Source organism: Monodelphis domestica, chromosome 1 (assembly GCF_027887165.1).
Source record: "Monodelphis domestica isolate mMonDom1 chromosome 1, mMonDom1.pri, whole genome shotgun sequence".
In the NCBI taxonomy this organism is placed as follows: Eukaryota; Metazoa; Chordata; class Mammalia; order Didelphimorphia; family Didelphidae; genus Monodelphis; species Monodelphis domestica.
The window spans coordinates 315,675,128-315,702,271 of record NC_077227.1 but is presented as its reverse complement, the minus strand read 5'-3'; the positions used below and the strand labels follow the sequence as shown (position 1 = coordinate 315,702,271).

Sequence of the window (27,144 nt, the reverse complement as noted above, 5' to 3'; positions counted from 1 at the left end):
TAAGGAAACTGAGGCAAACATGGTTAAGTGACTTGCCTAGAGTCACACAGCTAGAAAATGTTTGAGGCCAGACTTGAACTCAGAAAGTTGAGTCTTTCTGACTCCAAGCCTGGTGATCTATCTAAAGCAACATAAACATTTATTAATCACCTACAAAACAAAAAAGTAAAATTTCTAAGGAATTTATATTTTTCTGAAGGAAATAAAACTTGCCCACATGATGAAAGGTTAGGGAGTTAAGGGGATAAAGGAGAGATCAGACAATGTTTTTGCTCTAGGAATGTTTGAAGAAAGACAGAGTCCTAACAGATGGGGCATCAGCAAAGGTTTTCATGGAAAGCTTATTGTTTATCCATAATGACTGCCCAAGAGTCAGGCGCTAATGGATTCACCTAAACCCAATGGCACCGTCATAGTCTGAACAATGAATATTCTTTATCCTTTCACTTTTTCCTATGTGGATTATTTATCTAATCTCTTTTTTATTGATGTATTTTGTTTTGGAACAACAAGCACTTCATAATATACAACTTATGATAGTAATTCTCTAAAATAATAATAGTCATTAACAACCATAGCTAACACTGATTTTGAGCTTTAAGCTTTGCAAAACACTTTAACATCTAATAGTGATTTTTGACCAACAGCAAATGGAACTTTCCATTAAGAAGGAAGTATGTTTTTAAAATTAGTTATGGAACGGCCAATATGGCCACTCTCTTTTGAATAGTCATGAATCTCCCTAAGGAAAATTTGTATTATTCTGAGAGGTTGATGCAATCAATACTAAAACATCTGGAGGTTTTTATCACAATGTGATATCTTATCCTCTTTCAGATGTCTTGAGAATCAGCACTCAATGTTTTGAAAATGGTGCTACCTTGATAATAGATTTCTTCTGTGTATACTCGTTATTTTTTCAAGATTTTGGAAATGTTATTTCCTGTTTCCAACATTAAAGTCCCATTTCTACTTCTCTACATAGCACAATGGGGACTAATGTGTTGAGTCTAAATGTTCCATATAAAGCGCTATTGACACTTATGAAAAAATATATATAATTTCAGAAACCTTCACAGGTCTGCTTCATTTTTTTGCCTATTTATTTTCCTTACAGGTTCATCTTGAAATTCTTTGGGATGATCTGGCTTAGTCAGGTGTCAGGCTAAGCCTTCAAAAGGTTCATTTTCCTTTCTAGCATAGTTTGCTATTTTATGAAACAAGACTACTTATCATCCTCCATCCTTTGCTAATATTTTTTGATATATTCAAACTGGTGTTGCCTTTAGCAGCTATATCTCTCTGCTTGGCAAGAGTCAATTAGTTGGTCAGTAAACCTTATTAAACACTAGTCACTGTGTTAATTACTGGAAAAATGAAGAAAGGCAAACTCACATTCTATTGGAGGGAAGACAATAAATAAAAAGAAGTTGAAGGAGAAGGTAAAAAGGAGGGGAAGAATCAGATGCAGGGACATGATGGAGTCTGAGTGGGAAAATGATAGGATGAATCCCTTCCTTAAATAGAAAATCTAGAAGGAGATCTCACTATATCCAACCTCTACCCTCTCCAATCAGAGAGAGGGAGGGGCCCAAGGGGCAGGAGATACTGAGTTTCAGAGTTTATGTAAAATTACAGGATAAGGAATTCTGGAGACCATGATGAAATCTAGGAGAGCAGTCCAAGGGGATCAAGTGTTTGCTGACTGTAGCTATTTCTGGGCTATTTTGGATTCCTCCTTATGGAGTCTGACTTCTAATCATTTTATATCTCAGATAAACTTCTGGAGAAAATAATGATAATCAGAATAAATGTCATATTTTATCTGTTTCCTATATTTTAAATACCTTCTTTCAGGAGGTCCAGTTAGAGCTACTGTAATTGTCCACAACGTGTTCTCATCTATTTTTTTCTTCTAGTATGGTATTGATTTTGACTTTTGCTCTAACTAGACAAGAATCCTCCTATTTACAAACAGTTGATTTAGAAATGACTCTCACATTGTAATTAAACGCATCCTATTTATTAAAATATAGTCAGGTTCTTTTGTGTGTGTGTGATATTTAATAATCACTATATCCAGAACTTTCATACTTTCTTATTGAAGAAAGTATTCATGACATATAAATGTGAGATGCTTGTATAGCCTAAATAAAGCCTTTGACTTCTTTAAACTCTTAAGGCAAAATCACATTTTCCAACAAATTTTTCACCATCCTCTCCTATGGCTACTTTCACATTGAGGTGCTCAAGTATCAGGGTATATATGAACTTTGGAAAATCTTCTCCAGTTCCTCATAAAATTTCTCCACCTCTTCATCATCTACAACAAATGTTAGTGTAAAAGTTGCAATTCTCCTCGGGATGATCTCTTTGCTTATGCTCATCATGAACATTGTGAAGGTTAGATGACCAAATCCCATGAAATGATGTTTCTTATTGCCTTTGAGAACATGATAAAAGCAACTATCAATTCCCTTATTTGCCTTTTCAAGGAGAATCTAAGCCTTTCTTTAATTAAAAAAATCTACACTTTCATTTTATTGATGTTTCGCTTTTATGTTACATTTACAGATGACTCACTTTGTGAGAGATTTCTTGTAACAAAGTAAAATAAGTAACACTAAGTTCATGCAATATTTAATATCTGTGGCAACCCCTCGCCTTTCTAATTTTTAAAATTATTAATAATAATCAAAATAATTAACATCTATATAGTACCTATGACACATATCAGGCACAGTGCTAAGAGTTTTATAATTATTATTTCATTTGATTCTTACAACAACCCTGGGGATGCTATTATTATCCCCATTTTACAGATGAGGAAGCTGGGATAAAGTTTAAATAACTTGTCCAGTACCACATAACTAATAAGAATCTGAAGTCAAGGGGGCATCTGGGTAGCTCAGTGGATTGAGAGCCAGGTCTAGAGACATGAGGTCCTGGATTCAAATGTGACCTCAGACACTTCCTAGCTGTGTGACCCTGGGCAAGACACTTAACCCCTATTGCCTAGCCCTTACTACTCTTCTGCCTTAGAACCAATAAATATATAATATTGATTCTAAGGTGGAAGGTAAAGGTTTTAAAAAAGAGAATCTAAAGCCATATTTGGACTCAGGTCTTCCTCACTCTACACCTAGTGCTATGTCCACTTGCATCACTTATTCACCCACTTCCCATTCTGGAGTAAAACAAACAAAGGAGGGGAAAAGCACATTTCTTTTAACAAATATACATAGCCAAGTAAAACAAATTCCTCAATGACTAGACAAAAATATACATGTCTCATTCCACATCCTAAAATCTCTCTGGCAGTTGATCCTCTGAAGTCATGGATAGTCATTATATTATTTGTAGCACGGTATGCTACATTATTGATCCTTGTTCTTACAGCTTTCAAAGTTATTGTCACTACAGAAATTTCTCTCCTGGTTTCACTCGTTTAATTCTTCATTAATTTATAAAAGTCCTCAAAACTGGTCATTTTTTAGAATGTCCACATTTTATGACATAAACTCTTCTGGTTCTACTCACTTTAATCTGCTTCCATTCATGTGTTTCTATGTCTTTCTGAAATCATCAGTTTCCTCATTTCTTAGAGCACGATAGTACTCTATCAATATCATATATATAACTCATGTAACCACTTTTCAGTTGTTGGGCATTCTCTTAGATTCCAGGATTTGGGGTTTTGATTTGGTTTGGTCTAGTTTTTTGCCACCACACAAAGAGCTGCTATAAATATTTTTATACATAAAGGACCCTTTCCCCTTTCTTTGATCTCTTTGTACCTAGGTCTAGCTGTGGCTTAGCAGGGTCAAAGGACTCGTGCTGTTTAGTAAATTTTTTTGTATAATTCTGGATTGTTTTCCCTCCTATTATTTAGCCTCAACTTCCTTTTGTCTTCTGATTTTATTTATAGAAAAAAAATGCCAATATTGATATGGTTTGGTTCCTCTACTCAACTCAATGAAGATCTTTTTTTTTAGAGTACCAACAATTAAATGAATGTTTCCAGATGAAAAACTGTGATTCTTTGTACCTTCTACCCCTTTACTGCTACTTGGACATAAGTACTCCTGAAGTAGAAGAAGGCCACACGGAACTGATGGGTGTTTTGCTTTTCTTGTCCTAATGGTCAAATAATTAATCAACTATTGCTCAGCCTAGGGATCTCAATGTACTTTAGGAGGTTGATCCTCAGGTAATACATAATCTATAGCTGAGAATATATTCAGTATCTTCAAGTACTCAGGATAACTTCAACTCTATGTTGAGGTACTGGAACGGGGAGATGTTATTATTTAAAATAATAACTTATCTTTATTTAAAAAAACTTATTAATATATTTTGTTTATACCTCACCTAAATTTCCTCCTATATCCCTCCACTCCTACCAGAGGAGCATCCCAAATAACAAAGACTATTTTTGAAGAAAAAGAGATAAAAGAGGGCAGCTAGGTGGCTTAGTGGACTGTGAGCCAGATCTAAAAACTGGTGGTCCTGAGTTCAAATTTGACCTCAGACATTTCCCAGTTATGTGACCCTGGGCAAGTTACTTAATCCCCATTGCCTAGCCCTTACTACTCTTATGTATTGGAACCAATACATAGTATTGATTCTAATATGGAGAGAGAGAAAAAGAGAGAGAGAGAGAGAGAGAGAGAGAGAGAGAGAGAGAGAGAGAGAGAGAGAGAAGGGAGGGAGGGAGGAAGGAAGGAAGGAAGGAAGGAAGGAAGGAAGGAAGGAAGGAAGGAAGGAAGGAAGGAAGGAAGGAAGGAAGGAAGGAAGAGAGAGAGAGAAAGAAAGAGAGAAAGAGAGAAAGGAGGAAGGAGGGAAGGAAAGAAAGAAAGAAAGAAAGAAAGAAAGAAAGAAAGAAAGAAAGAAAGAAAGAAAGAAAGAAAGAAAGAAAGAAAGAAAGAAAGAAAGAAAGAAAGAAAGAAAGAAAGAAAGAAAGAAAGAAAGAAAGAAAGAAAGGAAGGAAGGAAGGAAGGAAGGAAGGAAGGAAGGAAGGAAGGAAGGAAGGAAGGAAGGAAGGAAGGAAGGAAGAAACAGAAGGAAGGAAGGAAGCAAGAAAAGAGAGAGACAAAGAGAAAGAAAGAACAAAACAAAGGGAAAAGGAAGGAAGAAGGGAAGAGAGAAATAAAGAGAAGAGAAAGAGAAAAATACTTATCAAAGCCAATTGATACACCCAAAAACATCTGGCAGATGAACTGTCCTGCATTCTTGGACATTCTCACACACACACACACACACACACACACACACACACACACACTCCTCTCTAAAGATGTTGGTGGTGGTTCTCAAATCTCTTCTCCAGTGCCATGCTTATTCTTTGTAATTTTCTAAAATTTATTGACAACTGAATACCTAACTTTCTGTAGTGCTTTTTAAGATGTACAAATGCCCCAAATCACAAGTTAGTGAGCATAGAATGAATCACTCAAGCCTACCTTGAGTTTTTCACAGGAGCTTCCTTCACTCTTTGGACTAGGAGAGGTCAGGGACAGATCTACTTCCCTAAAGAGATGCCATCAGCAGCCTATTCAGAAAGCCAAAAACTAGCCTAGCCACACGTCTAATTCCTGGGCTCTGTGCCTACCCGCCAAGGGAGGTGTTGTACAGAGTACCCAAAACATAAGTAAACAGACCACTAAAGGCCAACGCTGACCTTTTAGTCACCTGATGTCCACTGACTCTGTCCCTACCATGGCAACCTTGGGTTCTGTGTTTTCCCAAAACAAAGGCAGCCAGGGTGTGTTTTGCTGTGCTGTATGTTTCAGGATTGGATTTAATCTCTGTGCTGTCAGCATTAGATAACCACCAAGAGTGAAAGAATAGCTCCTTAGACCAACTTCCCCTCAGCATAGAAATCCTCTCGACAAAATCTCTGAGAAGTTCCCTACCCCACGTAAACATCTCCAGTGATAGAGAGGCCCCTAGCTCTCATAATGTAAGGAGTGGGAGGAAGGGGCACTGGCCAATGAGGGCATAGTCCTTTGAATATGTGTAAAACGTTCTATTTGGCATCATCCTATGAGAACGTTTGTTGGGTCTGCCTCTGGAAATGTGTAGTGCCATGTAAAGGAGGGACCCAGTCCCTGATTCACAGCCTGCTTGAGTATCCCTTGACTATTTCCTGTTAGTTTACTAAGTGGTAATGGGAAAGTCTTGTCATTGTGTGATTTGTTACTGTATATACTAAAGGCTCAAATGAACAAAAAATCCTTCCCCATTTGGTGGCAAGCCAGGCAAGAACTACTGTATCACTCAGGAATGGAAATAGAGAGATAAAAGGTGCTGCCCTGAGCTGTCTTATTTCCCCATCTAAGCTCTCTTGTGGTCTGAAAGCATGTTGTTCTGGGAAGGAGCTCCTAACCTGGTGTCACCAACTGTTCCTACTTCTATGATAAGAATGCCAACTTGTCCTTCTAGGCTGAAGATTCTTAACCTGGAGTCCAGAAATGTATTATACATGTGCATGTCCATATGTGTATGTATATTTTTTATAACTGCATTTCAATATAATCATTTTCCTTTGTAAGCTTATTTGTTTTGTTTTATGCAGCTAAAAACATTATTCAGAGAAGGGGTCCATAGAGTTCAGCAGATTGCCAAAGGTGTCCATGATTAATCTATTATCACTTGTTTATATGCGTATAGGATGTGCAGTTTTGGTTTTTATAAGATTATTCTGTTACAAAAATGAATAATATGGAAATGGGTATTGAGTGATAATACATGTATAAGCCAGTGGAATTGCTTATTGGCTCTGGGAGGAGGGAGGGAAAAGTGGAGGGAAAGAATATGAATCATGTAGCTATGGGAAAATACTTAAAAAAAAAAGCTCCAATCTAAGGATTACACCGTCATTTGCCTGTCCTCTATTACCAGAGTGGTTCATTATATTTGGGAGCAGCTCTGAACATTAGGAATTTTCTTTCTTATATTTGGGATAAAATTTGCTTCTCTGTAATTTCCACCTTATCCTTGTAGTTCTGCCCCCTGGTGTCAAGGAGTTCAAGTTGAATGGCTTCTCCACATAATACCCCTTCATATATTTGAAGACAATGATCTTGTTCATTCTCAAGTCCTTTTCTTTTTCTTTCTTATTGGATAATGTCCCTTTAATATTTCACTGTGTTTTTTTAAGTGATGCTCTTTCTTTTCATCCATTTATATTCTTCTCCATTCCCTTACCCACAGAGTCTTTCCCAGTAACAAAGAACTTAAATGGAAGAGGGCAAAAAATGTTCATGGACACTAATCAGAAAAGCAATTTATCAATCATATCTGAAGTATATGCAGTATTCTCCTTTATCATTCCTCCCATCTCTGTAATGAAGAGACGGAGAGACATCTTCTCAACTCTTCGCTGGGTCTAAATTTAATCATTATAATTACACAGCATTTGATTTTGCCATTCTTTATATGTCTACAAAAGCATCATATAAATTGTCTTGCTGATTCCACTTCACTCTGCAATCAATTCATGTACAACTTCCCATGTTATTCTGAATTTTTCACATTGATCTTTTCTTAGGGCAAAATAGTATTTATTATATCCAAATCCCATAATGTTTTTAGTCATTCTCTAATCAGGAGGCACCTACTTTACCTAGGATACCTAGGTATACACTGTACCTTGGTGGTACCGTGGATAAAATACCAGACCTAGAGTCATGAAGACCCATCTTCCTGAGTTTCAAATATGACCTCTGGTACTTACTTGCTGTGTGGTCCTGGGCAAATCCTTTTACCCCTGTTTGCCTCTATTTCCTCATTTGTCAAATAAGTTGGAGAAGGAAATAGCAAACTATTCCAGTATTTTTGCTGAGAAAATCCCCAAAAAGAGGTAAAAAAGAGTCAGATATGACTGAAAAGTAACCAAATAGTAACTATTTCCAGTTCCATGTTATGACAAAATGAATACAATCAATATTTTGACATGTAAAACCTATCTTTATGTCTTTGGCCTCCCTGGATCAAATGCCTAGTAATGAGATCTTCTTCCAAGTCATTCCAAGGAGGTTGCATGGTACAGTGGATTAGAGTCAAATGATCTGAGTTCAAGTGCTAACTCTACAATTTAGAAGTTGTGTTACTGTGGGCAAGTCTCTTAGCTTCTCCGGGATTCTGTTTCTTCATCTGTTAAAGTGAGGGTGTTGGATCTATGATCATGAGTCTATGGTCTCACTCAGTATTATGACTTAAAAACACAAGGAAAAGAGAATAGAAGAAAGGAAGGCAAAGGAAAGAGACAGAGAGAATATGAAGAAAGATAGTCAATAAGCATTTATTAAGCACCTACTATCTATAAAAAGATAGTCCCTGCCCTCCAGAAGTTCTCAGTCTAATGAGGAAGGCATCATGCCTATACAGAATTAGTGGAAATAAATGGGAAACAACAAAGGGAAGGCACTAGAATTAAGAAAGCTTGAAAAAGGTTTTGTGTAGAAAGTGAGATTTTAGCTGAACCTTGGAAAAAAGGTAGAGATGAAAGAGAATATTCTAGGCATGAAGACAGCCAGAGAAAATGGCTAGAGCCAAGAAATGGAAAGTCTTATTCGTGGAACAGCAAGAGACCAGGATTCCTGGATTGAAGGGTATATATCAGAAAGGGCAGCTAGTTGGTTCAGTGGATAGAGTGCCAGGCCTGGAGTTAAGAGGACCTGGGTTCAAATTTGCCCTCAGATATTTCCTAGCTGTGTGACCCTGGGCAACTCACTTAACCCCTATTGCCTAGTCCTTACCACTCCTCTGCCTTGGAACCAATACACAATATTGATTCTAAGAAAGAAGGTAAGGGTTTAAAAAAAAAAATATATATATATATATCAGAAAGAGCATTTAGGTGGTTCAGTAGATAGTCAGGCCTGTGGATGGGAAGACCTGGGTTCAAATGCGGCCTCAGATATGTCCTTGGAACTGATAGTATTAATTCCAATCAGACAGAAAGTACAATTTTTTTACAAAATAGGATATGGTAGAAAATAAAGTGGAAGAAAACTAGAAAGATAAGGAGAGAGTAGGTTATAAAGGACTTTGAATGCCCAACAGAAGGTTTTGCATTTGATCCTGGAGGCAATGGGCAGCTACTGCAGTTTATTGAGTAGGAAGGTGACAGAGTCAGCCATGCCCTTTAGGAATATCATATTGGTGGCTGAATGAAGGATGAATGGAATCAAGGAAGACTCTTAAAACAGATAAAATCACCAAGAAAGGATAAAGGAAGACAGAAAGGTATCACAGGCAACAAACCTTAGTTACTCGTGACTCTTCCTTCTTTCTCCCCTGTATCAAGTCTATTTACCAAGTCTTGTTCTTCCTTTAAAAAATGTCTCACAGATTCCATAGATGTCTGGCTAGGGCCTGAACACAGTCTAGGTCTTCATTATCTTTGTGAGAATACTAGTGTGATGATAGCCTCTACATGGCCTCCCTGTCTTCAGACTATCTGCCTTCCAATTCATCCTTCATATACTGCTAGCTATCTTCTTACTATCGCTCTTCTGCTTTCATGGTTCCTAATTGTTTGCCAAATAGTATGGAACTCACTTGTTAGAACTGAGGGTCCTCTACAATCTTTCCAGCTTTGTCTTTAACAACTCCCTTTCTGCTCCAGCCAGAAAAATCTCTTTATTGCTGAATCAATACCTTGTGAATTTGACTTTCCTCATTCTGTGTCCCTTGCATGAAATTCTCTCCTTTCTGTCCTCCCCATCCAAATACTACCCACCCTCAGCTGGAGCCTAACTTTATCCAGGAAACCTGCATTTAACTGCTTCTCCTAGATTTCCTAATCTAATCCAAGGCAAATTCTGAGCAGAACCCTCTAGACCCATCTTGCCTTGTTGGCTGAATCTTTCCTGTGTCCCATCTCCCAGATGGGAGCTTCCTGGGGAGAGATGAGCTAAAGCTACTCTTCTTTCCGCTAGCCTTCAAAAACTATGAGTTCAAACTGGAAGTTTAACCAGATGTGGACCAAACCATTCTGGATCAGGAAAAGTAATACTGTTACTTTAAAGTCTGCTACCCACCCCCCTTCCCCATATGTACAGACAATAATATGGTGTAGAATGTAGTCAGTGGCAACATTTCACAGATTTTTATTTTGTTTCTGTCTTCAACATTTTTGATACTGTGCTAATAGTTTATTCAGTACATGAAAAAGATACTACTGTGTGGAAAGCTTTTTAGGATATTTTGACAGTATTTTTGTACAAAACATTTTTTGGAAAAAATATTCATTAATTTATTCTATTTTAATTTGCCAATGTCCATAAAAAGTTAAGAAATAAAAACAAAAAAACTATGAGCTCACTGAGGGTAGGTGCTAAGACTATTCCTCCTCATTTTCTCCCTGGTCTTTGAACTCCCCAAGGGAAGAGCTCAGGTTTCCTTCTCTATCTGAATACATCCTAGGTGGTTCACTGACTGATTGGCTAATAGAGAGAAGGGGACCTCTGAGACCCAGGCCTTGTCTGGCTCCTAATGGACTAGGAATTCCTAATTTTCCTATAGACACAAGAACTACCAGGCCAATGCCTTTACCCATTCTGTACATCCTATAGAAAATTCCAGAATGATCTGACAGAATAGTTCATTCAAGGACCTGTCCCTCCATCTATCCTAGCTTTAGCTCTCCCACATAGCATCATCTCCTCCTTCCTCAGCTGTCAGGACAGATGTGCTGGAATAGGACTTTTATCTCTTTATAACTAGGTTTGCAGAGCCAATCTTGGAAAAGTCCAATCACCACTTGCGACCTAATCCCATCAAAATTCAGGAGAACAAACTTTGTTGGCAGTTTCAGGGTACAGGCCCCTAACCTGAGCTACCAAGGCAGGTGGAAAGTAGGGAAGTTCATACACACACAGTATGCAGGGCCCACTCTTGGGAAACTCACAGTCTAGAGCAAACAGTACAAGGCTATGATACTAGCAGACAAATAGCATATGTACGGTTTATATGCATTTGACTGACATGATCTCATTGGATTTCCTATGATATAGATACTATAGCTATGATTATCTCCATCTTACAGATGAGGAAACTCAGAGCAGCTAAGTGACTTGCCCACGGTTATAATAAAAATATAAACATGAGAAATTAAATATTAATTTTATTTCAATATGTGAATGGAGCCATCATTTCTTTGCCCCTCTCCCATTTTCTCTGCTTCTACTGAGTTTTCCACCCAACAATCAGAACTTTACAACCTCTAAGAATTCTTGCCTCTTCTTCTTCATCCCTATTCCCCAATGAGGCTGCCTCCACAATAGCTCTCTCCATGGTGTAAATATCGTACATACTTGTAACATAGGTTTGCAAATGTAGCTATAGGGTTTGTGAATATTGTATCATACTTTGTAGATAGATGGTAAATAGAGCATATATAGAATAGGATTGGGAAATTAGCATAACAGTGCAACAGTTTAGCAGTAAGCTTAAGAGGTAGTATAGCATAGCATAGATTATTACATTTGTTAAGAAATAGAATTTAAACTGCATTGGCAGAATAGTTTCCTAGATGAAGTTCTTTGTGAAAGCTTTGGCTGAAATTGTGTTAATGGAAGATTTATAGTTCAGATAGTTTTGCATGATGACAAGCATAAATAGGAAATTGTTGTACTAGTATAGAATTGTAGAAACAATAATATTAGTAGCAATGTTATTGATTTTGGTATTCTTATATTCAACACTGGCATTTTGTTTTCTGTATTCATTTTTGTAAACACCAATCCCTTACCGTATGCTTTCCTGGGAAAACTCTAGAAGTAGGAACAGATATATAGCATAGAGTAGAGAGGTTTTTTTATTTTGGGGAATTAGCAATAGCATAGATGTTAGAAGTAAGTATTAAGATTCACGAACACCAACCTTGGGAAGGTGGGGAATTCATGAAAGGGGACAAATGAAGGAATGGAATTCACATGGAGGAAGCCATGAGAGCAAGAGGACTGTGAAAAAGGCCAAAGGTCATTAGAATCCTGAGGGAGGGGCAGTTGGGGGGCCCCAAAAGACAATCTGGGAGTTGGTTCTTGACTTCTGGAGGAACAGGAGCCACCAGAGAGGATTTCCTGGAAGAGCAGACATTCCCTAGCCATGTTTCCCAATACCTCAGTGAACTCAGAAGCCTGACCATCTTGCTTTGAACTGAAGGGGGATTTGTGTGACGTGATCAGCAGCCAGCTTCTCAAGGGGTTTTACCCAGAGAGGAGCTGGGACCACTGAAGACTGGTCTCTCTCTCCTTGTGCCTGCTTACCTAGAGACTATCACCATTTCCCTGAGATAGCTTAGAAAAACAGAAGCAGTTCCATCTTTAGGGAGAGAGGGCAAAGACAAACCTCAGCTTTGGCCAAAGGGTTGAACTGATTAATCTTCATTCTAGTTAGGGACCCCTCATCCCTCTATCCCAATTTTTCCTTGTTATTCACTATTAAACCACATTTTAACTAAAGAACAAACACAGTCAGATCAGTTATAAAGAGGGTGAAGGAGGACTAGTGGAAGAAGGGTTATTTGGAGGGAGATCTCTATTAGATCCCAGGTTAAGCCAAATCCTGGGTGGAAAGCCATTGCTCTTCCTCCAGCCAGGGGTTTGACCAGAAGAGACATCCAGGAGGGGTAGGTTTTGCAAAAATACCTCACCAACCAACACTTCTCCACTCCTGTGGTGTTCCCTAACCTGGAACAGACCTCTGCATTTCCCTGTGCCTCCACCTTACCCAGTCAGGGACAGAGAGCAGCCATGGCTCTCTATCTAGATAGGGGGGATATCCTAGAGGGTCAGCTCACCAACCCATTCTGACTAACCATTGTATCAACATCTCTGGGCTTTCCCACCTTTCCTTTAACGATGGTCCCCTTCTCTCTACTCCCACAGCCATTTTGATAATAAATACTTTTTGTGCCATGACTTATACAGACAATATCAGTGGTCAAGTGTTTCAGCATACTTATATCTCCCAGTGGGTCATTACCATAGCTGGCTAACCCTGCTCTTAGTCATAGACTTTGAGTAGAAATTTCTTTTCTAAGTCATCCTCCATCTCCTTTGAAGGTCCCTCCAAGAGTTGGGAAAGAGCTTTAGTTCTTAAGGTGGAGGGTTGTGTCTTGGAGCCCAATGTAGTCTGATGAAGTCCAAAATAATGTTTGAAAACATTAGTCAACAAGCATTTATTAAACTCCTATTTAATGCACCGGACACTTAAGCACTGGGGACAAAAAGAAAGGCAAACGATAACCTCTTCTCTCACAGAGTCCACAGTCTAATAGAGGAGACAGTGTGCAAACACTATTTACAGAAAAGATAAGCTAAGCACTGGAAAACAGTCCCTAGCATTAAGGGAGATCAGGAAAAGCTTCTTAAAGAGGGAAAGTCTTTAGCTGAGGCTTTAAGGAAACCAGGGAAGGCAGGAGGAGAAGATGAGGAAGAAAGAGCATTCCAGGCATGAATTCCAGCTGGTAAGAACATTGAGTCTGGAGGTTTGTCCTGTATGAGGAAAAGCAAGGAGGCCAGTTTCATTGGATCAAAAAGTACATAGAGGGATATAAGTGAAAAAAGACTGTTGCTGAACAGGAATCCTCTCTACAATATCTCCAATAGGTGCTTCTGCCAGAAAAGGAAACTCACTACCTGTCGAGACAATTCCAGCTGGAGACAACTGTGCTCGCTGGGAAGTGTTTCTTTACATGAAGCCCCATCCTCAGCTCACTGAGCTCTAAGACTTCCAGGAAATCTGATTCCTTCACCCAAAAATAAAAGGGTTGTGGAGGACAACGTGTGGGAGGGAGCTAGGATTCCCTAAATTTGTTATTGTTGTTGTTCAGTTGTTTAAATCACATCTGACTTTTCATGACCCCGTTTGGGGTTTTCTTGGCAAAGATGCTGGAGTGGTTTGCCATTTCCTTCTATAGCTCATTTGACATACAAGGAAAATGAGTCAAACAAGGTTAAGTGACTTACTCAGGGTCACACAGGAAGATGAATCTTCCTGATTCCAAGTCCCCGGCTCTATACACTGTACTACCTAGCTACCCTTCTCTGAAAATAGAGAGACTGATTATAATAATAACAACTCACATTAGCCTCATTCTACGGATGACAGAGGTTAAGTGACTAGCCCAATGTTAAGTGACTCCAAGTCCAGTGTTTACCACCATACTACATTCCCTCACATTAAGAAGAACCTGGAGACACAATACTGACACATTAAGGAATATGAATAGCATCTGATATTTGATGATCATTTTTTACACTTTTCAAAATACTTAAATTGAGGCAGTTAGGTGGTCTAGTGGATAGAGCAGTGGACCTAGAGTCAAGAAAACCTGAGGTCAAATCCAGCCTTTGATACTTACTAGCTATGTAACCCTGGGCAAGTCACTTCATCCTGTTTGCCTCAGTTTCTTGTCTGTCAAATGCTCTGGAGAAAGAAATGGCAAACTACTCCAGTATCTCTCCCTAGAAAACCCCAAATGGGGTCATGAAAAGTTGGACATGACTGAAACTTCTGTTTGTCTCAGTTTCCTCAACTGTAAAATGGGGATAATAACAGTATCTGCTTGCAGTTGTTGTGTGGATTAAATGAGATGATTTCTGTAAAATGCTTCTTAGCACAGTGCCTGATCCATGGAAAGCATGATATAAATGCTTATTTCCTTCCCTTCATTATTTTATTTAATCCCCACTTGATGGAAACAAGGACAGGAATTATCTCTCTCTACTTACAGAGGAGAAAACTGGATCCTGGAGAAAAAAAGACTTTGCATAAGGTCTCCCCATTAGAGGCAGAGCCAGGATCTGAACAAGATTGTTTGATTCCAAGCTCAAGGACCTTTCGGCCACATTCTGTTGTCTCCACTTTGGATAAGAACCAGGCAGGCTATTTTGTAGACGGATCCAACATTCCTGGAGTTTCCAGGCACTTGCTTTATATGTAATGCTGTCCAGCTTCAAGGACCAACAGATGGATAAGGGAGCCTTGGATCCTTCTCCCTTCCAAAAAGGGCCTTTTTGCATCTGGCTCCTGATGGGCAAGCAGATTGTGGGTAGTATGGCTGGCCATATGCCACACATCTGTGAGGACTTCATCATTAATCGCTAGGAGGATCACAGGAGTATTTAACACTTACTTGTGTTTCTCTCTGTGTGTCCCTGCCTGGGTTCTTGTGCTTATATCTGGTGGGCTTAGGGTCTGAGCCAGCACAGCAATAGAAGCCCCAGACTCTGGATCTATAGAACAATTCCTAGCAGAAATTATTATAACTAATTGGAGGTAGCTAGTTATAGCAGAGGGAAAAGAATGCTGGGCCCAGAGTCGGGAAGACTGGAATTCAAATCCAGTTTCAGACTTCGTAGCCATCTAACCCTGGGCAAGTCATTTACTCTTTTTGCCTTATTTTCCTCAATTATTGGCATAGGTAATGGTAGTATCTTCTTCCCTGGTCAATCAAATGAGAAAGCTTACACAGAATAAGCTCTACACAAATGTGACCAATTATTATTATTGTTATTATTATCATCATCATCATCACATTATTATTAAGTCCTTAATTAACATAGAGAAATTGAGACTCAAAGAATTGAAGAAATTTGCCCAAATGAGGAGCGGAGTAGGAGGCAGCAAGGTGATACGACAGATAAAGTACAGATATGAGTTCAAATCCAGCCTTAGATGTTTTCTAGCTACATAACTCTGGGCAAGCAGATTGCCTCAGTTTCCTCATCTATAAAATGAGCTGAGGAAGAAAATGGCAAACCATTTCATTATCTTTGCCAAAAAAAAAAAAATCCCAAATAGGGTCACAGAGAGTCAGACATGACTGAAACAACTGAATGACAACAAAAACAATAGGAATTCAAATTCAGACATATTGCATCCTAGCCCCATGGTCTTCCATAGATCTTGCTACTCCAGCCATAGTCAATAACTCAGTTACTTATTATGTCATTATCTGGGACATATTATAAAATACTCTTCCAGCTTCCCCCATCTACTTCTTTCTTTTAGTCACTTTTTTAAATCTTTTTCTTCTGTCTTAGAATCAGTTCCAAGGCAGAAGAGCAATAAGGACTAAGCAATTGGGATTAAATGACTTGCCCAGGGTCACACAGCTAAGATGTGTCAGAGGTCAAATTTGAACCCAGGACCTCTTGTCTCCAGGCCTGATGCTCTATCCACTGTGTCACCTAACTGCTCTCTTAGTCACTTTTCCTGCTGCCCACTGAGTGAGTCCATAGGAAGCAAATACATTTGTGTAGTAGAAAGAGCTAGGAGCCAGGGAAATTGGATTCTAGTTCTAATTCTGGCTTTCCTGTGACTTTTCTTCCTTTCTTTCCTTTTTCTGGGTCTTGGTTTCTTCATATGGAATATGAAAGGATTGGACTAACGAATCTTCCTCCCTGCTCAGATCTTCTGGTTTTTGTTCTAAGGTTCTTCCCAGTTATGACATTCTCTTCTGAATAATACTCCCTCACATACATAGCCCAATTTAGAGCACAAAAAGGACCCATCTGTTATCTCATTTGAGCCTCCCAGTAGCCTCGGGAGAGAAAGGCAGGGCCAGGGTTTATGCAGATTACAAAACTAAGGATCCCAGACAAGGTAAGTAATGAGCCTAAAATCACAATTAATGACTAGGTATATAGTCCTGATGTTCTGGCCCCTGATTCAAGAATCGTTCTCCTATAAATGGCACTAGCCAGAGAAATAAGAAGAAAGCTAAACCAATTAAACTGTGACCAAAATTAATCATATCCTGCCCCCTAAGAAGTTGGACTGTGAATTTTTGTCTTTATTCTTTGAAGGAAGCTTGGGCATAGATTGTGAGATGGGCTCAGGAACGCTCATGAAATAAAAAGAGTGGAGGCAGCTAGATAGCACAGTGGATAGAATACCAGGTCTGGGGTCAGGAGAGTCTGGGTTCAAATCTTACCTCAAACACTGCTGGGCAAGTCACTTAACCCTCATTGCCTAGTCCTTACCACTCTTCTGCCCTGGAGCCAATACTTAATATTGATTCTAAGTCAGAGGTAAGAGTTGGGTTTTTATTAAGAATATAACCTCTTCCCAAAAAAGTCAAAAACAAATTATCACATTTTCTTGGGAAACTGCCTTCCTTAATGGAAGAAAAGAAAATGGAGTACATTTATTGTTTCCACAACTCTGCTGACTAAAACTAGGACGAAAGTTCATTTTGAAGACAGGGTCAGGACTAGGATTGTAGCCCAGGGTCAAGGTTTAGTCTATGGAAATGGTAACTCTCTACACACAGCTAACTAGCTCTGAAGGAACTGACTCGATTTCCCTAAGTATTGAGATCAGTGGTCCCAAAGATGCCATTTTAAATATATCCCCTTCAGCCAGGTCAAGTCCTAGATAGGGTACTATGAATGAAGAATAAGAGAACCTGAGCTTAACTCTAGGGTTAGGGGTTCAGCCAAGCCCACTCCAGAAATTTCACTTCTGATGAATTTTTCCTTCCTAGGGAGGAAACAATGCTGGCCACACTGTGGTGGTTGATGGCAAAGAGTTCGATTTCCACCTGCTGCCCAGTGGCATCATCAACACCAAGGCTGTGTCCTTCATTGGTAAGCAGATCACCCTACTCTACCTCCACTTCTTATGCTTTCCAAAAGATTTAATTTAATTTTTTATCACTTAACCAACATCTGTTTTCTCTCTTCCACATTTTGTCCTTCTTACCACTGGGGGAGTGGGATAGGTGGGAAACCTTGCAACGAATGTATACAATCAAGCAAAATAAATTTCTTTATTAGCCATGTCTTCTAAATAGATCGATACTAGATAAATGGGTGGATAGATTAGATATATTAGGTATATAGATGGATAAATAGGTTAGATGGATGGATTGATATATATTAGTAGATTGGATAGGTAAGGTAGATAAAATAGATTAGATTCACACGATAGAAAGAGAGAGAGATAGGATAAATAAGTCAGATAGAAGTAGAGAGATGGGGAGGAGGAAGAGGGAGGGAGAGAGAGAGAGAGAGAGAGAGAGAGAGAGAGAGAGAGAGAGAGAGAGAGAGAGAGAGAGAGAGAGATCATAGGTCCTTTGGATTCATTGCTGGGTCTTTGAAATTATCAGAGTTCTGAAGTGTTTCAAAGGTCTTTGTCTTTACAATGTTATTATTCTCCACCTTTTATACTTACTGGCTGAATAACCTTGGACAAGTTACTCTTTCTCTCACCCTTACAGAATCTCACAGTTGGAAGGGACCTCTGAAGCCATCTATTCCAACTTGTACCTAACCAAGAATTCCCTTACAGAATCATCCACTAGTAGTAACCTTCACTCAAATAAGTTAATTAATGCAAAATGCTTTGAAATCCTCAAAATACTTCATAAATATGAATGCTAGCTATCATCATCATCATCATTATTCACTTAAGGACTTTCTGTGAGGGGGAAAACGCACTCCCTCCCCTTAAGGCAACCCATTCCACTTTAGGATAGTTCCAATTGTTAGGAATCTTTTCCTTCTAACAAAACTAAACCTGCATCCTTGATTATTCCAAGCTTGACTCTCTGGAACCAAACAGAACAATTGTAATCCTTCTACATCAAATATTTGTGTACCCTGGGACCTAAAGCAGCCCTGGACTCCCACAAACTCAAGGTTCTAGATTGGAGATTTGACATTAAAGAATAACTATTTTGCTCCCACCCAAATGCCTCTGAGAATTTCTGGCACAGTAACTTGGGTTTAAGTTACTAGGTCCATGCCTGCTAGAAATCAAGGCCACCACTAAGTTTAGAAATATGCAACATTTATTTAGGACAGAAATGAAAAGTAAAACCACAAAGTAGCTACTCCCCATATTCTCCCAATGACTCAAATCTTTTTTCCCTCCCTCTGATTCTTTCTCTATCCCAGGGTCTTAATGCTCTCCAGAAATTCATAGTTTAGGCAAAGTCTATAATCTCTCCCACTGAAGTAAGGAGCTGAGGACTTCATTGAAAAGAGCTTCTTCATCTGTCTCTGCTCCTGGTGGGGTCCTGCCAAGCTCTGTGGCTTGTTACAGACAGAATGTCTTCCTCCCTGCTCTGCTAATTTCCTTAGCTCTCTGATGGGCCGATAGCTAAAGCAGTGGCTATCACATCCCTCCGGTTTCTTTGGAAGCCACCATTGTTTTCTCCTCTCTATCTTGGATCCTCCTCTGGACCAGAAATCTCCTTCTTTCTCCCCACCAGTTATGCCAGCCTCCAGTTTGCCTGGGCTCCTGAGAAAATGAATCGATGTCCACCTCCAATTAGTACTGTGCTCTTGAAGCTGGGGACTTGTGAGAAATGTAGTCTTCTCTGACCATGGTCATAGTCTGTCCCACTTTTGTACAAATAGAAAGGCAAGCAAAAGGGAGACCTGGGTGGTGCAGTGGATAGAGAATTAAGCTAAAGTCAGGAGAAACTGGCTTAAAATCTGGTCTTAGACAACTCCTAGCTGTGTGACTCTGGGCAGGTCACTTAACCCCAATTGCTTAGCCCTTACTTCTTTTCTGCCTTGGAACCAATAATTAATATCACTTCTAAGACAGAAGACAAGGATTTTTTTTTTTAAGGAAAAAAGGAACTTGACTATTCATGCCCTCCTTCAATCACTTTTTACCCCTTCCCCCAAAATCCAACAACAAAATAGCCTCATTTCTTGGAAAACTGCCTATGGAAAAGAAAGAAAGAAAGAAAGAAAGAAAGAAAGAAAGAAAGAAAGAAAGAAAGAAAGAAAGAAAGAAAGAAAGAAAGAAAGAAAGAAAGAAAGAAAGAAAGAAAGAAAGAAAGAAAGAAAGAAAGAAAGAAAGAAAGAAAGAAAGAAAGAAAGAAAGAAAGAAAGAAAGAAAGAAAGAAAGAAAGAAAGAAGAAAGGAAGGAAGGAAGGAAGGAAGGAAGGAAGGAAGGAAAGAAGGAAAGAAGGAAAGGAAGGAAGGAAGGAAGGAAGGAAGGAAGGAAGGAAGGAAGGAAGGAAGGAAGGAAGGAAGGAAGGAAGGAAGGAAGGAAGGAAGGAAGGAAGGAAGGAAGGAAGGAAGGAAGGAAGGCTAGGACTGTTTCTGGAAAACTCTGCTAAACTTACGGACAAATATCACATATCTTCTCCATTTTCCAAACCCACCACTCCCAGTTCCTTTGACTGATCCTCATATAGTGTGATCCCCAGGGCCTTTTACCACCAAATCACTCTCCTCTGAGTGCTTTCTAACTTATCATTGCCCTTCCTTAAATATGGTGCCCAAACCTGACCAGGATGTTCCAAGTGTGATCTGACTAGCACAGAGTATATTGGGACTATCCCCTTCATCTCTCCTTTAATGAAGCCTAAAACTACATTAGGGGAGCTAGGTGACACAATGGATAGAGAACTGGAGTCAAGAAATTCACTTTCCTGATTTCAAATCTGGCTTCAGATACTTACTTGCTATGTGACCCTGGGCAAGTCACTCCACCCTGTTTACTTCAGTTTTCTCATCTCTAAAATGAACTGGAGATGAAAATGTAAAACCATTACAATATCTTTGCCAAGAAAACTTCAAATGGGGTCAAAAAGAGTTGGATGCAACTGAAATGACTATAGAGGAGACTCTGTTAGCTTTTTTTAGCTGACAATCCTTTAAAGTTAGCAGCCTATTAAAAATGCAGATCTTGACAAGCCTCCCAATCACTGTTCATGGGGAAGTAAATTTTTTTTCTCTCTATTAGATTTCATGGAATTAGATAAGACTTGATATTCTAGTTTGTTGAAATCTAATCCAGATTCTTATATCCAAAACAATTTAGTTATCAATTTCTAGCTTTCTATTATCTGCAAATTTAATTAGCTTCCAAGTCACAAATAATAAGGTTAAACAGAAATGACTCCAGCACAGATCCCTGAGACACTCCCCATTAAGATAATAACTAAAATTGCATCTGGGCCTCTAGTTCCAAATCTACACCACTATCTTCTTCCCTACATCTCTCCAGCTCTTTCACAATGACTTCATAAGAGACTTTCTTAAAGGTTTTGCTAAAATCTAGTAAACTACAGGTACAGTCTAATAACTGATGAGAAAAGAAATGATATTATTTTGGCATGATGTTGTTGTTGTTTTTTTAACTCTTACCTTCCTTCTTGGAGTCAATACTGTGTATTGGCTCCAAGGCAGAAGAGTGGTAAGGGCTAGGCAATGGGAGTCAAGTGACTTGCCCAGGGTCACACAGCTGGGAAGTGTCTGAGGCCAGATTTGAACCTAGGACCTCCTCTAGGCCTGGCTTTCAATCCACTGAGCTACCCAGCTGCCCCAGGCATGATATGTTTTTGATGAACCATGCTGCCTCTTTCTTTTCTAAGTCTTCACAAACAATTCCTTGAATAATATATTCCATAATTTTGCCAAGAATATAATTCAAGCTCACAAACCTATAGATTACAGTCTCCATTTTCTTTCCTGTTTTGACAATGAAGATGCACTTCTTATGTCTGATCTTCTTTACTTCCCTCTCTTTCCTTCCTTCCTTATTCCCTCCTTTCCTTTATCCTTCCTTCCTCACTTCCCTCCTCCCTTTGTCCCTTCTTCCTTCTTTCCTTCCTCCCTCCCTTCTTCCTTTGCTAATTTCTTTATTCAGCCTTTGTTACCCATAATCTTTCAAAGATTACTGATCATAACTTATTAGTCATAGAGACCATTTTGAATTTATCAAGGGCAACTAAGTTTTCTCTTATTCCTTTTTTTTTCCCAAACCCTTGCCTTCTGGCTTTGAATCAATACAATTTATTGGTTCCAAGGCAGAAGAGCAGTAAGGGCTAGGCAATGGGGGTTAAGTGACTTGCCCAGGGTCACACAGCTAAGAAGTGTCTGAGGTCAAATTTGAACCAAGGACCTCCTCTAGGCCTGGCTCTCAATCCACTGAGCCACCCAGCTGTCCCCTCTTATTCTTTACTTATATTGGTTTTCAATCTCACATTAGCCATTTTTATTCTGTTGTTTTTTTTTTTCCCAGCATAAAGGCCTTCTTTGATTCTTCCCCCCACCAATAAAAATATAGATATAAATATATTAATATAATATTATGTTATATGAGCATAATGTTATAATAGAATAAATATAAACCTATAACAAAGCAAAAACATCTTTTTGTTGTCCTTTAATTAGGTGGTCTACCAATTAGAGCTTAGAATTCCTGGGAGGCTGCTGCCATGATTATGTGATCAACCAATCAAAGGGCTTTATCCCTATAATAGCCAATCATAGACTTGTCTTTAACACAACTGCCTAACTGCCTTCATTCATTACAGTTAAATACTTCTCTATTCTGCCTTCTTCCATCCTTGGCTACTAATGTCTATCTCCTCCAATGGACACTGAGCTTTTTATAACCTAATTGTGAACTGGGGACTTGTAGCAGCTGTGTAGACAAGTCCATCCCCCTTCAGATATAATTGGGGATGTTGACTCTAAACAAGCACCCTAATGCAAATAATAATATGGAAATAGATCTTGATCAATGACACATGTAAAACCCAGTGGAATTGCTTATTTGGCTCCAGAAGGGTGGAGGGGAGAGGGGAAGGAAAGAACATGAATCATGTAACCATGGAAAAAATATTCTAAATTAATTAAATACAATTTTTCAAATCACAAAAAAAAAAAAATCCATCCCTCTTCACCATCACCAACATCCCCATAGCCTGCCCCTGCACCCTGCTCAAATCAGACCATGGCTGTCATAGCTGCCCCTCAGTGGACAGACTTTGCCTCAATGGCCTAGTGCCACAGCCCTGCTTTTGAGGGGAAAGATAAACAGGATATGGATGGAAAGATAAATAGGACAGAACAAACAGACATGGATGAGTTTGGATGTGCATTGTAGATTGCATTACGTTATCTTTCCCTCAAAATACGCCCCTCTTCTTAAAGTCCCTATTTCTATCCAGGGTACCAGTGTTGCTTAGGTCTTGATAGTTGGTCACCTCCTCATTATATCTCTGTTTGTTTTGAGTTTTTGCTTTTAAGTGTTTAAGTGTAACTCTTTGAGGTTTTTCTATTGAGTCTTCCTGCTTGTTTAATTTTTCCAGCCTTCCTCTCTGGATTGGAATATTGTATTCTCTCCTCATTATCTACCAAAGGCAGTTAGTTGGCACAGTGCATAAAGCACCAGATATGAAGTTAGAAAAATCCAAGTTTAAATTGATATTCAGGTATTTGGTAGCTTTGTGACTCTGGGCAAGTCACTTAACCATTATCTCAATTTCCACATCTATAAAAGTGGGGATACTACTAGTACCTATCTCACTGGATTGTTGTGAGAATCAAGTAAAATAATATTTGTAAAACACCTTACCAACATTAAAGCCCTTTTATAAATGCTGGCTGTATATACAGGGTGTCCCAAAAGTATTAATAAAGTTTTAAGTTTTTATAGCTTTAAACTGTTCATTGAAATTTTTGGAACATCCATATTTCCATATTCAACTAAAAGTGCTTTCTTGGAAGTTATCAATGACAATTACCAAATAGGATTGTCTTCTCTCCAGTCCTCATTCTTCTTTACCTCTGGAACATTTGATATTACTTACTACGTTTTCCTGCTAAATTCAGAAAATTGTATCTGTCACCTATAAAAACTCTAATATATTCACATTTTAAAACTTTAGATGGGGCATCTACGTCGCTAAGTAAATTGAGATCCAAGCCTAGAGATGGGAGGGCCTGGGTTCAAATCTAGCCTTGGATACTTCATAGCTATATGGCCCAGGCAGGTCATAACCCCCATTGCCTAGCCCTTCTCTCTCTTCAACCTTGTAACCAATACATAGTATTGATTCTAAGACCAAAGGTAAGAATTAAAAAAACCACACACAACAACTCCAGACAGAATTTTTTAATGTTTAAAAATCTTCCAAATAAAGAATTTGGGTTTTGAACTCATGCATACACACACATATGTGCAAAGATATATACATTGTATAACACCTTCCATTTAATTTGCACTAACAGTTGACTGATTTTCATTTCTTTGATTTCTTTGATATCTTTGATTCTGATTTTAAGGAAGATGTAAACTTACTAGTTGAATTTAATGTTTAAAACTGAATAATTGGTAGATGGGATAAATTAATATCATGATTTAGTAACCTATTCAATGATGCATTTCTTTCATTTGGATCAATGTATCTTTGTTAGGTATCTTTTTCAGCTAGAGAATTCATTAGAACCAATTATTGAAATAAAATGAACTTAGAATTAGACCTTTTAATTGCTGTTATGGCAAAGTATTTTTAAAAAGCATATTCTATCTCATTTTTCTCATTTAAATTATTATTGTTAATATTTTAGTTAGAGCAAAAAAGCTTTGTGCCATAAATAAAATATTTTCAAAACATTATTTCATGTCTCTTTCTAAATCTATTAGGAGGTGGATAACAGATTTCATCTTCATACTGCTAGAATTTTGTTTTGTTTTGCTTATGCTTTATTTTATTTTATTTTTACATATAGATATGATGTTTTTTACCAGGGTCACATACGTAGGAAGTCTCTGAAGCCAGATTTGAACCTGGGATCTCTTATCTCCAGGCTTGGCTCTGTATCTAATGAGCCACCTAGCTGCCCCCTTGATACAATCTGAATAATTAAGATAGTAGGTAATATGATAGGTTGTACCTGTATTATCATTATATATATATATATATATATATGTATTTTATGCTCATCATGTTGTGAAAGAAGATACATATCTCATCCCCTCCAGAAAAATCTATGAAGGAAATAAAATGAAGAATGATATGCTTTGATTTCCATTTAGACTTGGATAGTCTTTTGGGTCATGAGTCCCTTGGATCCTTGCATTGCTGATAATAACTAAGTTATGCACAGTTGTTCATTACCCATTATTGCTATTACTGTGTACAACTTTCTCCTTGTTCTGCTCACTTCACACTGCATCACGTCATATGTCTTTCCAGGTTTTTTTGTGATCATCCTGTTCAATCATTTCTAATGGCACAATAGGATTCCATTACAATGACATACCACAATTTGTTCAGCCTTCCCCCTTCAGTTTCTATGCCACCACAAAAAGAGTTATTACAAATATTTTTATACAGTTAGGTCTTTTCCCCTATCTTTGATCTCTTTGTTGGAGACCGTGTGGTGCTATGGAAAGTGTGCAAGATTTGGAGAGAGACTCCTAGCTCTGATCCCAACTAACTGTGACGTTAGGCAAGTTTCTTAATCTCTCTGACAATAATCTCCTCTTCTATAACATGAGAGGGTAAATCGAGGTGACTTTTGAAGCCCCATTCAGCTCTAAATCTAGGATCCTGTGATTTCATCGACATTCCTAATTTTATTAGAGGAAACTGAAGACCAGAGAAGGGAAGAGATTCAGGATTTAGAGATGGAAGAGCCCACAGAGATGATTTAGTCCAATCCCCTTATACTATAGATGAGGAAGTGAGCCTCAGATATTTCAATAACTTACCTGAGATTAAGTGGAAGATCCGGGATTTGACGCCAAGGAATGATATCCACTGAGCAACCTAGCTGCCTCTAAAGATCTATCTTAATTTAACTGTTATGGTATTCAAAAGAAAGACATACAGTAAAAAGCCCATATACAGGATCACCTACTGACCCTGCCTAGATAGCTATGTACTCTGTATGGTCATGGCATGCTAAAGATTAATAAAGCCTGTGGTAGAGGCATGGGGAGGACTTGTAAGCCAAGATGCAGGAACCAGGCCTGGAGACCTATCTGTCAATTAAGAGGAGTTTCCAAAACGGAATGTTCCCAGGAGTTGGCAGTTGAGCTGACCAGGGGGAGGGGACTTGACTGGGAGTCACTCTCTCTGGAGGTTGGGAACTTAGCTGAAAGACACTGGTGGGGCTGAAGTGGTTTTGGGGTTCTCTGGTTTTGGACAGTTGAAGTTGACAAGAAGGAGAAACTTGGCTTTTGAGTTGGTGGTCTATTTGAGAGTTGAGCTGACCAGGAGAAACTGAGAGACTTTGAACTTTGTTTTCTCTCTTGGGGAGTTGTCTCAGACTGAAGGAACCTTGGGGGGGGGTGCTTCAGAATTTAAGCTGAGAGACCTTGCTGATGTTGTGAAGAAGAAGAAAGAAGATCTGAACAGCTGTTGTCCTCCATCTCCCTAAATGTCTTTGAGTCATAGCTTGTGACTGGACTATTATCTCAAACCCTCATTTTAGATTAGGGACATCCTCATCCCTCTAACCTCAGTTTCCCATCCCGTTATCCCAATAAACCCCCTGACTTGAAAAGGAAAAGAAAAGAATATCTTTATAGTTCACTCGGGGGGAGGAGGGGGAGGGAGAAGCCAAAGGCTTCAAGAAGAACTGGGAGGAGAGGGTTGAAGAAGAGAGGAAGGGAAGGGGAAAGGAGGTTAAAAAGAGAGATTGATCCATCAGCCATCAGTAGGGGTTAGTAGGCAAGCCCCAGAGTAAACCCCAGAGCAGTTCCCCTATACCAGCATCTCTGTGTATCAGCATCTCTGTGTATCAGCATCCCTCAGCATTTCTCATTTCTACCTCCATTACAAATAAGTAGTCTCAGGTTCTATTCACAGCTCTCTCTAATCATAAGCCAGAGGGCAGTAGTCATTGTAGAAGAAACAGTTCCCCTCAGTTTACTTTTTCTATTTCAAGAACCCTATCATGGGATCTGTTATTATGGGATGTTTGCTTACTACAGATACCACCAGATGTTTCCATGAAGGAGCATCAACGATACTTGGGTCTAAACGATCATCTCTATAGACTTAGACTCTTCCAGTTCTAAATCCTGAATCCCTTCCTATGTCATCCCATCCACTACTCAACAAACTCTAGTGGCTCCCTGTCACCTCCAGTATCAAACATAAAATCCTTTTTAGCATTCAAAGCCTTTTATTACCTGCCCCACCCAAAAACATTTTCTAGTCTCCTTACACGTTTCAGCCCCTCCCCACTATGTATTATGTGATCCAGTAATATCAGCCTCCTTTCTGTTCCTTGCACATAACACTCCACCTCCCAGAGCATTTTCTCAGTCTGTTCCTCATATCTGGAATACTCTCCCTCCTTATCTCTCCCTCCTGGCTTCCTTCAATTCCCAACTAAAATTCCATCTTGTTTA

At 38.9% G+C, this 27,144-nt stretch overlaps 1 protein-coding gene and 1 long non-coding RNA gene across 2 annotated transcripts in view; one reads left to right on the top strand and one right to left on the bottom strand.

The window, feature by feature from the left end:
- Positions 1-5,913, bottom strand: part of LOC103094860 (uncharacterized) — a 29,244-nt gene extending 23,331 nt beyond the window's left edge. Inside the window, exon 1 of the long non-coding RNA XR_008915058.1 lies at positions 5,463-5,913. This is a non-coding gene — a long non-coding RNA (uncharacterized LOC103094860). The remainder of the gene's footprint in view (positions 1-5,462) is intronic.
- The window catches only part of ADSS1 (adenylosuccinate synthase 1), an 83,211-nt gene that overhangs the window by 16,155 nt on the left and 39,912 nt on the right, over positions 1-27,144 (top strand). Inside the window, exon 2 of the mRNA XM_001366493.3 lies at positions 17,507-17,609. Within this exon, the coding sequence (XP_001366530.1) occupies positions 17,507-17,609 (103 nt within the window). The remainder of the gene's footprint in view (positions 1-17,506; positions 17,610-27,144) is intronic.